The following is a 15,133-nucleotide window of genomic DNA, read 5'->3' as shown; positions in this document are numbered from 1 at the left end:
AATTAAGGAAGGGATAGTCGAGAAATCAGATAGTCCCTGGTCAGCTCTCATCGTGTTAGTCCAGAAGAAGGATGGGGCCCAACATTGGTTTGTGGACTTCAGGGCTCTTAACAGTATAACCAAAAAAGGACTCAACAAGCAAGCAGATGCATAACAGACAAAACACAGGCTCACACATAACAAATGTTTAATACAGTATAAAACAATAAACAACAGGACAAGTGATTGTGTGTACTTTAGAGAAAAAGGTGTAGGGCAAGGAAGATGTAATAAAAACTAATAAAATAACCATTGTGTGTGTGAGTAAAATTTTAATTGCAACTGAAAACTGACAACATAGGCAAAATGAAAACAACCCAAATTTAAGCTAAATACATCACAGTAAAATGCAATATAAAACTTAGATAACCTTTATCAAATTCTAGTAACTTGATTTGCACTGCAATTAATTCACTTCAAAAATATCTTTACACTGTAAGAGGAGCAAATCCTACACTTTAAACAGTTTAATGCTTACCATGAAAGAATTCTATACTATTTGCTTATGGCAAAAATAAACAAATGTGAGTCACACTCAAAGCCAGATAAGCTCTCACTCTAGAATGTAAATGAAAGCTCAGCATAAATGGAAGGGTCTTTGCTGAAGACTTATGGAAATCATAAAGCACAAAGGATCACTATTTAAGAGCTCTTGTTGAAAGTGAAATGAAAACTAAACCCAAACCTGAGCTCTTTATCATAAACATGAACTCAAATTTTTCATTCAGCCTTGTCTTTCTAGCACACAAAAGCTTGTGATTTGCAGTAGGTTCCTCAGTTATCTAGTGGGAGATATACAGACTAAAAGTTTGACTACCTGCAGCTATTCTGATTGGCTTTTTAACTAAATGCTGCAATATTCATGAAAAAAAAAAACAATCAATCTGCATCTGATACACAACTCTGCTGTTAGTTAGAGAGAATGAAAATCAGCAATTTGCTTGAGTGTGTTGCTGCATTAAAACAGTGAACCATAAAAACTGTTATTTTAAAAGAGCTACTTTTTTAACTAATGGAGTGGAAAACATATACTAAATTCTTATACTACATAAACACGAGGCTTGAAATGACTAATTTAATCCTATTCCACCTGATTTTATACAGGTGCTGAAGCACAAATATCTAAGATTATATAATATCTATGGAGTTTTAGTCTTTTTTTTTTATACAGTAGACCAACTGTTTAATGATTATATGTGTCTGTTGTTGAGGCTTATAATTTTCAAACCTATTTTTCCATCTATATATTATGTTGAGTAATATATGATTGTGAGTAAATAGGTAAAAATTATTAGAGTACATAAAGAAATATATTTGAAATCTACTTTAGATGATTTTGAAAAATTTTGTATCTGATCTGATGATAAATTTGGATTTCTAAAGTTTCTTATTGTTGGGTATCTGCTTGTTTGTTAATTTCCGGTAGAAATTCCTTCCTAAGAACTTCAGCGATACAAGTCATTTCTTGATTAAAACTAGTTTATTCTTTCTCGATACAAATTTGTAATACACAGAATTTCCACAGTCACTTTAAGCTTTATAACACACGCTATAAATCACAGTGATTCACAAGCTCGATAACTTCACTCTATGCGATGACTGCAAAACACACAAAATTTATGGCTCAACGTCACTACTGTTTGGTTGACTTAATTATCTATCTCTCCAATCCCACTGGTTTTTCTCACCAGGCTTGTATACTGTTGCGTCAGCGAGGTCACGTGACTAGTATCACGCCACGTCCTTCTCGAACCTTCGTGAATTATCAGGAGACTACTAGATTGGGGGTAGTTTGGTATATATAAGAGGGTCACAACGTGATGGGACATTGTGTAATTGAACTGAGTGTTGTCGAGCACGAGCACGTGAGACATTCTAGCATTTGTTATAGAGCGACTGTTGAAATTAAGTGTATCGGTAAAGTTGTTTTCGGAAAGAATAAACCAGTTTTATTTAAGAAAGGACTTGTGTCGCTAAAGTTTCGTTGGAATGAATTTACGGAAAATTAACTAACGAACAGAGACGTAACAATACTAAAAAGAGGGTGTCTCGAATGCGCTCGAGCCTTAATATTCATTTGAGAAATTTCATGCATGCTACCAATACCAAACGCACGAGCAGCGTCACATGACTTCCACTGTTGTAATATTATTATAACATTTTACAAAATTTAATCAAGCAGTCATTATTTTATACTTTTGTGCTAGATACAACAATAATGAATAAAACATATATATTAAGATCTTTCATTGCATATTTTTGTGATTTTAGCTTTACTAATTAATTTTTTTTCTCTTAAAAGTGCACTTGAACAACTATAATTGTGAGTCATTTAATGATTAAAATTTCTTAGTAAATCAGATACATATGAGAAAAATAATTATTTATGAACATTTTGTGATTGTTAGTGCTTGTACAGCATCTATACCTAATTATTTATTTGTTACTAGGTAGAACAAATGCTAGAATTTAGGAGTTTAATAGTCATAAAACTGTAATGCCAATCTATTTGCAATAGCACATCATACCAGAATAGAAGAACACACAATAAACTTGAATAATATGAGAATAATGGGATATTAAGCATGCACAAGAAGAAAAAAGATAATAGAAAGCTTCTATATTCATCTAAGTACCAATGCATTGAAGTTACAAAGCCTGGATACCCCTATTAAAACACAGATTGTCACCTGATTTTGGTTTTATTTGGTAATTCCCAAGATGGTCTTTCAATCAAAGATATTAACATTGAAATTCAGGTTACTACCACAATAAACACACAAAGTAAGTCTCGTAATTGGAACTGGATTAGCAGCCTAAATGTAGGATTTAGGGCAATTATTATTTAGAGATAAAAAATAATAAACTATTAAAAATGACATTTAAGTGACTGTTTAGGCTATAAACCATCAACAGATTGATATCAGATCACCACAACCCTTCTGTTAGTACTTGGTGTAACATCTTTTGAACATTTGAAAAAATTATTTTGTTTTGTTCCTTTCAGGGTATTGTCATAGGACCTGGTCTTTGATAGAGGATCTGAAGAAAGCTTTGATTGAAATGGATGCATTGCAGCTAGTAAACACAGTGATGAAAGAGACTGAGTATTGTTTTTTAAAAAGTATAGAACAGTATCAAAATATGTGAGTTTCCTTATTATCATATTAAAATCTCATATTATATATTTTATAGTAAATTTTCATGTTATGAATAGTTGAATGGTTTAAGCAACATTTTTGTTTGTTTTTTAGCACAAAGATACATTATAGGCTGTCTGTGTTCTGACCATTGCTTGTAATCAAACCCCAGATCTTTTAGCATACATACAAGTCTAAACTCCAAACTTATTGCCAACCCACTAAAGGACTGTGGTTAAGAAATAAAATAACAGGCAATATTCATGATTTTAAAAATTAAGTAAGAACAGTTATTGTTTAAAATTTTGCCAACATATAAATTAGATTTCAATATGAACTTGAACTTATGAATAAATCTAAAAACTTCCCAGATATGTAAAGAAAAAGTATTGTTACGTCTCTAGTCGTTTGTTAATTTTCCGTAAAAATTCTTCCCGAAGAATCTTTAGCGATGCAGGTCCTTTCTTAAATAAAACAAGTTTACTTTTTCCTGGATACAACTTTGCAATGCACTTAATTTCCACAGTCACTTTAAACACACGCTATAATTCACAAGGATTCACGTTCTTACTTACGGTCACTACTGCGCTTGACTGAATTTTCCATCTCCATCTCTGCTTGTCTGCAATTCAATTCCGATTGATTAGTCTCATGTTAAATGGCGCACTTATGTGCAGGAATAGAGGGCGCCTAGCACATACTGGATTATTCATGATGTTCCCCGATCCTTCGAGAATATCATGACGTGTTACCAGAGTCACGTGACTACCGCTGTCATAACAGTATTCAAGAATAGTATGAATGATTAATTTTAGGAAATGAAAAATAACAGAAATATATATATATATATACACTTGGTAAACCTTTATATGCACATCCATTTCATTTCTTGTTAATATACACATGAGGTATGTCTATAAGAATTCCTTGTTGTTTATAAATACAAATGTCCTCTCTGCTTGAAAGGCTATGTTGGGCCCACTACCAAATTTATTCAGCAAAGGATTTTAAAACACCATACTTCTTTCATCTATAACAATTCATGTTTTCCTACATGCTATTGAATGTTGCTGTAAAATTAAATTTGAACAATTTGATATTCTATTTAAGGCAGCAGATGAAAGAACTCTGGCTACTTATACTTCCCAACATGTAATAAATGTCATGGAGAATTTTTTCAATATGTTAGTTACGTGAAGAATATTAAGATATAAAATAATTCTATTAAAAGGTAGAACATAATCCAGAACTCTTTTATTTTTAGTTGATGTGAGAAAAGATACATTTTCAAATTCCTGTGGTAATTTTTGTTAGCATGACTACCTTAATTTATTGTAACAGGCTGGCTGTGTGTCTAGTCATTGGAGCTTTGACTGTACGGCCAGTCACACCAAATTTATATTAAACTGAAGTTGCGAGTGGAGCACCCAAATCACTAACTCAAGAAAGTTTACAGTTAGAATAAAGAAGTGACTCTGAGACTGAAATTCAAAAACAACAACACTTTTTAATACACTATATCAAGATACATGGCTGCATTGAAATTACTGAAGGTATCTTGGAACATATTAATATCAAAACTATCAAAGTCATCAATTTGTCCTTCAATTTTACTTTCAATAATTTCTATTAAATTACTCAACACTCAATAAGTTATCGATTATTACATTGATTGAACTCAGCTCAGTGATATATTAACTCTATACATTTAATCTAGCAATGTTATTCAATTCTAGAGAGAGAGACGACAATAAGTTACTTACATAGAGTTTAAGCGGAAAATGGTTGACATGCTCAACATGGTTGTGAACATAGCTCTCTTCTTTGGAGACTTCTGCAGCACTGGAGAACTCTTACCTCTTTGCCAGGAGATGGACTGTTATGCCAGGGAGAGATTTACCAACTCTTCTCCATCTGGGAGACACTTTTGGCCCAAAACATGGCTTCTTATACTGAATCATTCTGGTGTTCTTACAACTTTCCAAATAGTGTACACATCTACTTGCAAGTAGGTCTGCCACTTAATTGGTTTATTTTTGCAATCTCATCATGATTCTCAAAACCAGAACCGCTTGATCATTGGTTACTGATAAAGTCAGTAAATTGGAGTTCACTCACATGTATCTCTCCACACAGTTTTTTAATGGATCTTACATGAAAGTCCCAACTTATCCCTTTTTTTATTAACTGTGTGTGAGTTAATGTAAACAACTCCCCTAGCTTTCTCTCTGCCACAGTGACATCAGTCTGTTGATAACGATCTCATTTGCAGTCTCTCTAATGAAGCTTTCATAACCATTCTCACGGCTGTGGTAGCATCAGCTCATAGATATGAACATCTATCTCGTTAACATATCTTTGGTATTTTCTTGGCATACTTTTCTCCTTGGTAAATCTTTCTTATATAACTTCCTTTATGCTTTTGCTAAGTGTTCACTACATTTCTTTTTATTGTATATATATATGTGTGTGTGGCACACATGTAACTTTTCATTATAGGCATAGTTTTATAATACTTGAATCATTTGAATTACGGTGAAATGCCCAAAATGCTGCTTCATTATAAACAAGTATTAGGAAAAATATTTATTGCTAAATAAAAATGTTATGTAGGGCTGGTTACTGAACTTGAAAAAAAATTAACCAAACAAGATAGAGATGGAAGTAGACATATCACTTGATCCAGCTAATAATCATATAGCAGATTAAGCCATCTTGACTTTACATGGAAAATAAAATCCCTAATACTTGTTTGTTTACTTTTTCATAAGATGGCATATGTGGGTTACTAGGATATAGAATGTGTTCTAAAACTTTATAAATTTTGCATGTAATAATAATAAAATGAGTAGTCAAAGATCGTGAAGACTTTTTGCTCTATCAATTTTTGTAGGTGATAATGTGTGCTAAGTACTTAAATGTTGGTAAAGTTATAGTTACTGCAAGAACTAGGTAAATACTAGGCTTGTTGAAGAAAGATGATGATGAATGAAAATAAAAATTCTCAGTTTTTGGCTATTTACCAGTTTTTGATTTTTTAGAGTTTCAGGATAGCTGAAAAGCGACATTATTCACTGGAGTTAAAGTGACTATGCCGGGTAACTCTTCATATCTTTGATGGCCTGTATGTGTATTGATTTTTTTACTCCTTCACTTCATACATAATATAGGGTTTGATTCCCAAAAAACACTGATTGTATAGTGTACAAACCATTCAGTATTCTTCATGCCATCCTTTTTTATCTAGAAATACAAAAACAAACTTGGCAATTGTTCAACCTATTCTTTGAGGTTTGACAACATGGCTTATTTCTTCCCTAGGACCATTCACACTAAACTAATAAATACACGACCTAAACAATCCTGTATATCTAACAATATTTTAGCCATAATAGGGCTAGTAAAAATTCAAAGTCGGTAAATTTTGTTAGATAGGTCAGTATATCAGCAAAAATTGGTGAAAATAAAAATTTCCTAGTTCATAAGGTCAGAAAAATCTCTCAGTCAGCCCCAATTTCAAAAGGTTGATAGGGTTACAGCAAACAGAAGTATGTTAAAGCCTGGCACAGACATCCCCTCACTGTTTGTCGTATGCCACGTCTTCTGCTTCAACCTTCCAAACTGTGTTCCTCTGCAATCAGAACATTTTGCATTGTGTTTTGTACTTTCCTGTACTTCTTCCTCTTTTCATGTTATTATTATAATACTGGTTCCATTTCTTTGCCTTGATGCCTGTAATGGTTTTTTCTTTCTCGTTGATAACTTGGGCTAGTATTCTACAACTTCTATATTCATTCTCTTCCCAGCATATTTCTTTTTATTTACTTTTCCCTTTACTCCTATTTCTAGATTAGTTTTTTGCCAATCTTCTTATTTCATATTCGTCTTTTTCTGTTCTTCTCACTTCCTAATGTCTCTATCATCGCTGTTCCTGTCAGTGACTATCACACATATATGAATCTGGGCATCCATCTATTCTCCTGCTGTTGGTTTCTCTTTCTGCCTTTAGTAATTTTTCTTTTCTCTACCTTTCATTTCTCCACAGCTTATTCCCATACCCTCCTGATTTCCTCCCTACTGTCCTATATATGGTCTTTCCAAAACATACTTATCTCCACAATGGCTATTACTCAACTACCAGGGTTTCTTTCCTTTCCATTGGTCAGAATTTTTCTCACTTGCTCCAGTCTTTTATTCCCCACTTATTGCCAATGACAATATCTATGTGACACTCTCACCTATGTCAGTGCTCCTCTGTCTAGGTACTGTGTATAAGCACCTCATTCAGATAATATTATCATTTTTCATGACAGAGCATTCATTAACAGGTTTCTCTGTACTATGGTCTTTGGAGATAGTTTGAGCATTTTTTATGTTACTTAGTTGATTTTCTGTTTGCAAGATGATATACGGCATGAATTCCCAGATTATTATGGAGACAAATCAGGTGTCTCCTATCCCAGCTCAGATGTCTAGTGTTGCTCAACAATCAGAGGGGGGGTCACCCTCAGTTGAGACTGTCAGTGATCTTATTCATAGAAAGATGGAGGGATATATTCAGTTTAGCAGTGTTTCTCTAGGGGCTCTGAGGCTGCATTTGAGGGCAATCCTAGACATTCTGGAGAGAATATAGATTTGCTTTTTCCTGCATCTTTCTTAATTCTGTTGGTTTCTTTGGGATCAGCCACCTCAGGCTCCTTTTTTCAGTTGGTACACAGAATAGATTCTGTCCATATCCAAGGGTTCCTCTGCTCTGTCAAAATGCTTCCAATAATGCTGGTGCCTATTGTATGCCTTTGGGGTCTGTGTGAGCTAGGATCTGAGAATTTCTAGGCGTGTGGAAAATCTTAACCACGAATCGATGGGTACTACAGGTCCTTGAATCAGGATTAGTCATTCAGTTCATATCTTAACCAACGTTATCCACCTAACCTGCAATGTTCCCGTCTCCTGCAGATACTCAGATTTTTGTAACTTAATTTTAGGGCTATCAGAGTTTGTTGGTCTAGGGAGCAGTAGAGAGAATCATGCCAGATCTTTCGGGGTTTTTTTTCCATCAGTTTGCTGTGCTCAAGAACACAGGAGATTGGCATTCAGTCATCTATCTTTCTTGTTTATATCAATTCCTAGATCCTCCAAGGTTCATAAGTGAATCATTTGTTACTCTATGTTGACATTATTTACTAGGATTGTGGGTGTTCAAGTTTGATGTCGCCGATTCCTATCTATACATTTCTGTAGCGGTGACATCCCACCACTATCTACATTTTGTGCACAAGGGTCAGGTGCTGCAGTTCAGGTCTCTACCCTTCACACTAGCATCAGCACATGTATCTGTTCTGCAGAATCGTAAGGTTTTTCTCCTCAACTTCTTTCCCTAGGCCTGTGCGTACACCATTTCATGGATGACTGGTTACTGCTGGCACCATATTGTCAGTTAGCAGAATGCAACATATGGATTTTATTTTCAGAAACAGCCAAGGCAGGCTTCATTATCAGAGTTGAGAATCTATTCTCACTCCAATGCCATATATCATCAGTCTGGATATCTTTTTCAACATGTTTTTCACTTGGGCTTAGCTGACTGTCATCTGGCTCCAAACTATGGAACAGGAAGTCCAACTCATACTCACCTCTCCTTCTCTCACTGGTTTTTCTCTTTTGGAGATGTGGGCATCACTTGAATCTTTCACGAGATCCATTGAGTAGTCTTGGTGTGACCAATGGACCATGAATGAACAGCAATTTACTGGATCCCCCAGTTTCCTTATTCAGGATCATTATCCCCAGTGTTGAGGGATTGTTAGATTGGAAAAATACTATAATATTGTCTGGGCTTATTAAGGGGAAAATCGTCAGGCTTCACTTCAATAATTTCATGGTGGTGTCTTACATTTCCCATCAATGAGAAACTTAGTCTAGGGCTCTTTTTTTTCAACCTTTGATCATCTTTATTGTGATCACTCTTATCATGTCACCCTACTAGCTTCCCATGTTCTACGGGTTATTATTTTGGTGGCATATCAATTGTCTTGACCAAAGCAGCTTCTCCTGCCAGAATGGATACTCACGGCATGGTTTTTTGTTGGATTGGCTCTCATTTTGAAACCCTGATGATTGGAACACCCAACTACTGGCAGTTGACTTTGCCAATGGATGCATTCCATCATGACCAGAGAGGATTACACCTCTAGGGCTTCCCACCGATTCATATATTACCCATATATTATATTTGTTTCTGCTTCTGTGGTACCTTCAGTAATGCCCACCTTTTAAATTTTTTTTGGCCATCTTTGTTGAGGCAGCCATGATCTGACATCATATGCCCAGCCATCCTGAAGCTCAAGCTTCAGGCATGGAGGTTATGTGGTCCTTTGTACAACATTGAGGCTTAATTTCTTAGGTTACAAAGTATGTCTCAGTCTTTGCTTAGTTCCCTGATGCACATTTATCAACAGAAATGACACACACATTTTGGCAATGGTTTATTGAGAGGAGACTGAACCCACCTCGATCAGAAGTGCCAACCATAACTCATTTATTAACCTGGCTCTTTGAAAAGGGTTTTGCATCTTCCATAGTCACCCTGTATAAGCAGCCTTATCGACTACCTTTTGATACTTGGGACAAAAATTGAATCCTTAGTACTCTCTGGCTTTCTGAGTCATTTTGGATCCTTTGTCCCAAGCAACCATTTCAGTTGCCTAGCTGGTATATTAAGGTGGCATTATATGCAATTTCTCAACATCTGTTTGAGACCTTAACCTCATGTACCATCTTTCCCTAAAAGTTTAATTTTCATTGCTACTGACCTACAGACATCATCAGTTGGAGTTTTTTGCACTGATTGTGCACAGGATACTTTATCATTCTATGTACATCCTCAGACCTATTCTGCTTCCCTCAGACACTGGTGGCCAGGGAGGGGAATAAATCCTTTTCACCAACTTCTGTGACCTCTATTTCTCACTTGTATGACCAATCGGATCTCGATCATTTGTTATATCCAGTGAGGGTCTTGAAGTGTTATATTGCCCACACTGATACCTTTAGAGGTGCTAGACAAAGACTATATTCATAGGGTTCCTTCAGTTTCCCGGAATTTATCCCTAGTTACATTGACAAAGTTGATATGAAAATTGGTTCATATCACTTACTTTGGGCCCTCTTTGAAGGTTAGGAGACTTCTGTGAGTCATGTCTCATCAGGTTTGTCACATTTCTATGTCCTCAGTGGCCTGATTGAATTGTACGTTAAAGGACGTTGTGTAGGCTCATATGTGGACTCCCTTCCCCAACATTTTTATCTCACATTACTTGCATGATCTGGCAGTATCTTCCTCTGAGGGTTTTTGACTTTCCTCAGTAGCTATCTTAACCACATCTGCTAGCTTATAAAGACAGGTGAGCTGCTCAGGCAGGAATGCTTTTATCAAACCAATTATGCACTAGCAACCACTAACTCAATATACTTTATCAAGATTGCAACAGGTTCTGTAGAAATGAGGTGTTCCATAAGACCACCTAGAGGCTGACTGAGTGGTATTAATATACTATGCTGGACCACCACTCATGGACTATCAAGAGTAAAGCATAAGGAGATCTTGCCTGTCCCTGACAGTCCTTGGATTGAATAATTTGGGGTCGGTTTGTTTTTAAAAATTTAGGGAACCAGGTTCACCTATTGCACTGTTTCCATAGCAATGTTCTTTAGAACTCTCCAATGCGCATTACCCCCCAAATTCTACTGGTAGAGCTAGGGAGTCCTCACCACACCCAGTTTCCAGTCACTGGGGTGATGGACAGAAGTTATCCCTCCAGAGTGTTTGAGTGAATTTCTTCCACTCTTGGAGAAAAGGGCGAAGTTGGGAGTCCTCCTACCTAGGACCCTGGATGTTTTTTTCCCAGATTTGTAGGAGAGGCACCAGTCTATGTGGGAGCCTACTCATAATACCAGTTCAGATTTGATGCTTGGCTGTCTGATTGGGTTGAGCATGGCTCTTCTTTTTGATCAATATTGGTTCAGTACATTGATCATAGAAGAGGGTCTATTGTCTCCTCATAATTACTAATGCAGATTGGTCCCATTCCAGGTCCTTGGATGAGCACAGTTTGTTCCACATCTTCTCCATAATTCCGGAGACAAGTGGAATTTACCTTTCCCACTTGGATGGGAGTGAAGATGCGTGTGCATAATTTCAGACTGGATGAGTATGACATACAGGATCCCACCACTCCAAGTTTGGGGTGTTGCCTTTCAGACTTCGTCAGGTTGAGGAGAAGGTTTGCCCACTTTGGTATTGCTTGCCTACTTGGTTGGTACAACATACTTCTCTCCTATCTCCTTCTTCCCATTGTCTTTTGCCTACTGGACCATTCATGCCCAGCCTGACTCCTGTGTCCTGTCAGGCTGTTTGTTGTGTCTTATCACAGACTTCTTCCTTTAGAGGTCCTCTACTTCATCTGTCCCTTCCTTGGAACTCCTCTTTTCCATAAACCTATTTTCTTCTTCCCTTACAGGATAGGTATATCGACTCTTTAGTTGACATGTTTTTCTTAAGCTGTGGATTATCACATTTCTTTGCATTTGATTCTTCACCTTTTTTTATTCCCTTATATCTCTTCTCTGCCAGCTCTTGGATTGATTTCTCCAGACAGGCATGTGGACTCTCTCCTCACATTCATCTCCTCTAAACCTTTTGGCTATTTTCTCTCCTTCTAATGATTTGTGACTTCCTCAGGTCACCATTCTTTAATCATCAGGCATCTTTGAGGAAAAAAACATAAAAACATGCTGTTGCTCCTCCAGAGCCCCTCTTTCATTCTGAGGAATACCACCTCATGCCTGGTGTTGCACTTATCTAAAATCTGCATCAAGCCAGTATAACAGAAAGTGCTCATAACATCTGCTTTGACTCTGTATGTGACCATTGAAAGATGGGGTGTTCTGCAAGATCTCTTGAGGTATCCTTGTAGTGTATATATATAATATTGCATTACTGTTATCGGTCTAGGTTGTCAACTTATTGTTATAATGGATAACGTCTATGGTAATAGCACCCAAATGAGTTCGGGATATCCCATCAATCAAAAAAAATCCAAATGCTGATGTCAATTTAGTCAGCTGTCATGGAAAATCATAAAAAATCAAATAAGGGTATGAAGCTGAGTGGTTACTCCGAAAACATCTCGGCTTGTACTGATTTTCACTGTATATAGCCAGTTATGGGAAGGCGGTTATTCTTAAATTTCTTAAAGTAGAAAGAAAGCCACCCTAATATTTCTACTAGTTAAACTCTCAACTTCCACCCTTCCAAAAAGATATTAAATAGAACTATAAAATATTGAATAGAATTAAACAGAACTAGAAGATATTAAGTAGAACTAGGAAATTGACAACCTGGACCGATAACGGTAATGCGATATTTAATTTATTATTGTTTTATAGTGCTGATGTAATTGCTTATTAACAATTAATGTAACCAATAGTTTGTAAGCTATTTATTTGTTTATCTATAATATAAACACACACAGACACATGTACATTCAGTTGTCTGATCCACACTGTACCAGTTCTGTGGACTATCATGGGAAAGTAAGCACCAGAGAATGCTGTTCACATATCTGATCCAAACTTGCTGGGTTTTGAATATAGGGTTTTGTGCAATTCCCCCATTAACATACCTTTCTGGACTGATAGAGATCCAAGAACTTTCTCCAGTCTCCTCCATACGAATTCTTCCACCCTTTTGTTGAGTGGAGTAGGGGAAACCTTTGCCACTTTCTAGTTTTTAGCTATGGGGTGGTGAATCATAGACTTAACTGCTGGGACTAAGAAAAGGAGCACCAATATGGTTAGAAGTTGTGAAATGGTGAGACTGTTATTATCGTGTAGGTCACCCAACGTTTAGCATTTGACACATTGTACAAATTAAGAAAAAAGTTTTTTTCTGTGAACTATGTGTATAGTTATTCTATGTAAAGGTATGGAACATTTATCAACAAAATGTGAAATAACTCAATAAGTGTGCTGTGAAAAGTTATTTTCTAATACATTTTTATGTATTTCTGTTACATTTAAAAAGTGAAAATATGTATTTTGTACTCATTCTAATATTATTTTTATTTTAATTTGAAAATATTATTTAAATATTTCTTGATAGCCTTGATCTACATGATGAAAAAGAAGAACAAGAAAGCCAGGTGATGAATGTTCTTCCAAGAGATAATTTCACCGACTATATGAAAGTTGAGTTGCTTGGATTTAAGGATTCAGTATTTTGGTCATTTGAAAAAATGAGTAAGTTTGATGATTTGTTAATACACTGGGAAGAAAATATGTTAAGAAATGAAGATAAAATGTTAAGCAATCCTTTGAAAAGTTTAATATCAGGTTACTTTTATTAATATTGTTTCAGTTTTGTGGTAAGTTACAATTCCTGAAATATATTTCAATCAAAAACTATGGAAACAGTGCACCTGAAAAGGGAACTTTAACTTTACTTGTAAATTACTCATCTGTGAGTTTTCTCGTCTTGGATAAGTGAGAATCAATTTGAAAAATATTCCAGTGGACTGTTGTGTTTAATCCTTTGCTATGGACAGGTCAAAGAGCACGTCATGATTTTTTAGAGAGTTATTTTCAAACTTTGATTAAACAACTTTATTTCATTTTATGTCTGTGAAATTCGTTTTACAACATAGTTTATAATGTTAAATTTAATAATATATATATATATATATGTTTTAATGTGTTAAAAATATATTAAAAATTTTAAATATGCATTTTGTGTGTCATATGACTTGTCCGTCTTGTCATATTGCTCAATTTATATGTTTGATTATGCCTACCATATAATGTGTATAGTGGTTAATAAACTAAAAACTCAAACTTCAGACATTTAAAAGTTAGAATATAAATAAATAAGCTCCCACATTTTTGATTTGCTATAATACTGTTACGACAGTGGAAGTAACATGTAATGAGTTCGAGAAAGATTGAGGAACATCAGAATAATCCAGTATTTGCTAGGCACCCTCTATTTTTGTATATAAGTACACCAGGCAATTAATCGAATGGAATTGCAGACAGGAAGAGATAGAGATGGACAATTGAGTCAAGCACGGTAAAGTGCGTGAATCATTCGTTGTAAATTATAGTGTGTGTTTAAGTTAAGGTGACTGTGGAAATTAAGTGTATTGCAAAGTTGAATTGAGAGAGAATAAACTAGTTTTATTTGAGAAAGGACTTGTATCACTGAAGTTCTTCTGAAAGAATTTTTATGAGTAATTAACAAATGACCAGAGACATAACAAATTGGTGTCAGAGAGTGGGACAAAAAAAAAAAAAGATGGAAACGAGAAGTGGCAAATGAAACTACAGCTTAGAAATAAAGAAGCGCAAAAGAAACAAGAAGAACGAGAAAATAAACATGAAGAGAGATTACAGCAGTTGTTGGAGGAAAAAGAAAAGAAACAAGCAGAGAAATTACAGCAGTTGTTGGAGGAAAAAGAAAAAAAAACAAGAAGAGAGATTAAAGCAGTGACAACTGGAACAAGAAAGGAAACAGGAAGAAAGTATCCAACAGTTGCAGGAAAGTCAGCAGCAACTACAGGAAAGTCAACAACAGTGGCAAGAAGTACATATGGAAAACAATAGCAAATTTCAAAGCAAATTAAGTACATTAAAAGATGATTTATTGTCTTTTACACAAGGAGGATACATTAACCATCAACTTAATCGGCCTCAGACAACGGGAAGCTTCTTCCAGACCCCGCAGCGAAATCCTAATGCAGACATCTTCAGTCCTGTTAGAAGTCACATCCCAGATATGAATGTCAGCAATAGGAGTGATCTAGTATGAAACAAGTCACAGGAATTCGATGCGAATGCACCATGGGAAGCATATAGAGCACAATTTGAGCTCCTGGCAGAGATGAATGGATGGACAGAGG

General features: G+C 35.6%; 1 protein-coding gene across 1 annotated transcript in view; it reads left to right on the top strand.

The window, feature by feature from the left end:
• Positions 1-15,133, top strand: part of LOC111088557 — an 80,024-nt gene that overhangs the window by 34,309 nt on the left and 30,582 nt on the right. Inside the window, exons 6-7 of the mRNA XM_022399038.1 lie at positions 3,047-3,185; positions 13,342-13,478. Coding sequence (XP_022254746.1) covers positions 3,047-3,185; positions 13,342-13,478 — 276 coding nt within the window. The remainder of the gene's footprint in view (positions 1-3,046; positions 3,186-13,341; positions 13,479-15,133) is intronic.

Source organism: Limulus polyphemus, unplaced genomic scaffold (genome assembly GCF_000517525.1).
Source record: "Limulus polyphemus unplaced genomic scaffold, Limulus_polyphemus-2.1.2 Scaffold4006, whole genome shotgun sequence".
NCBI classification, from domain to species: Eukaryota; Metazoa; Arthropoda; class Merostomata; order Xiphosura; family Limulidae; genus Limulus; species Limulus polyphemus.
The sequence above is the reverse complement of the archived record's forward strand: the minus strand, read 5'-3'. Positions and strand labels throughout refer to the sequence as shown.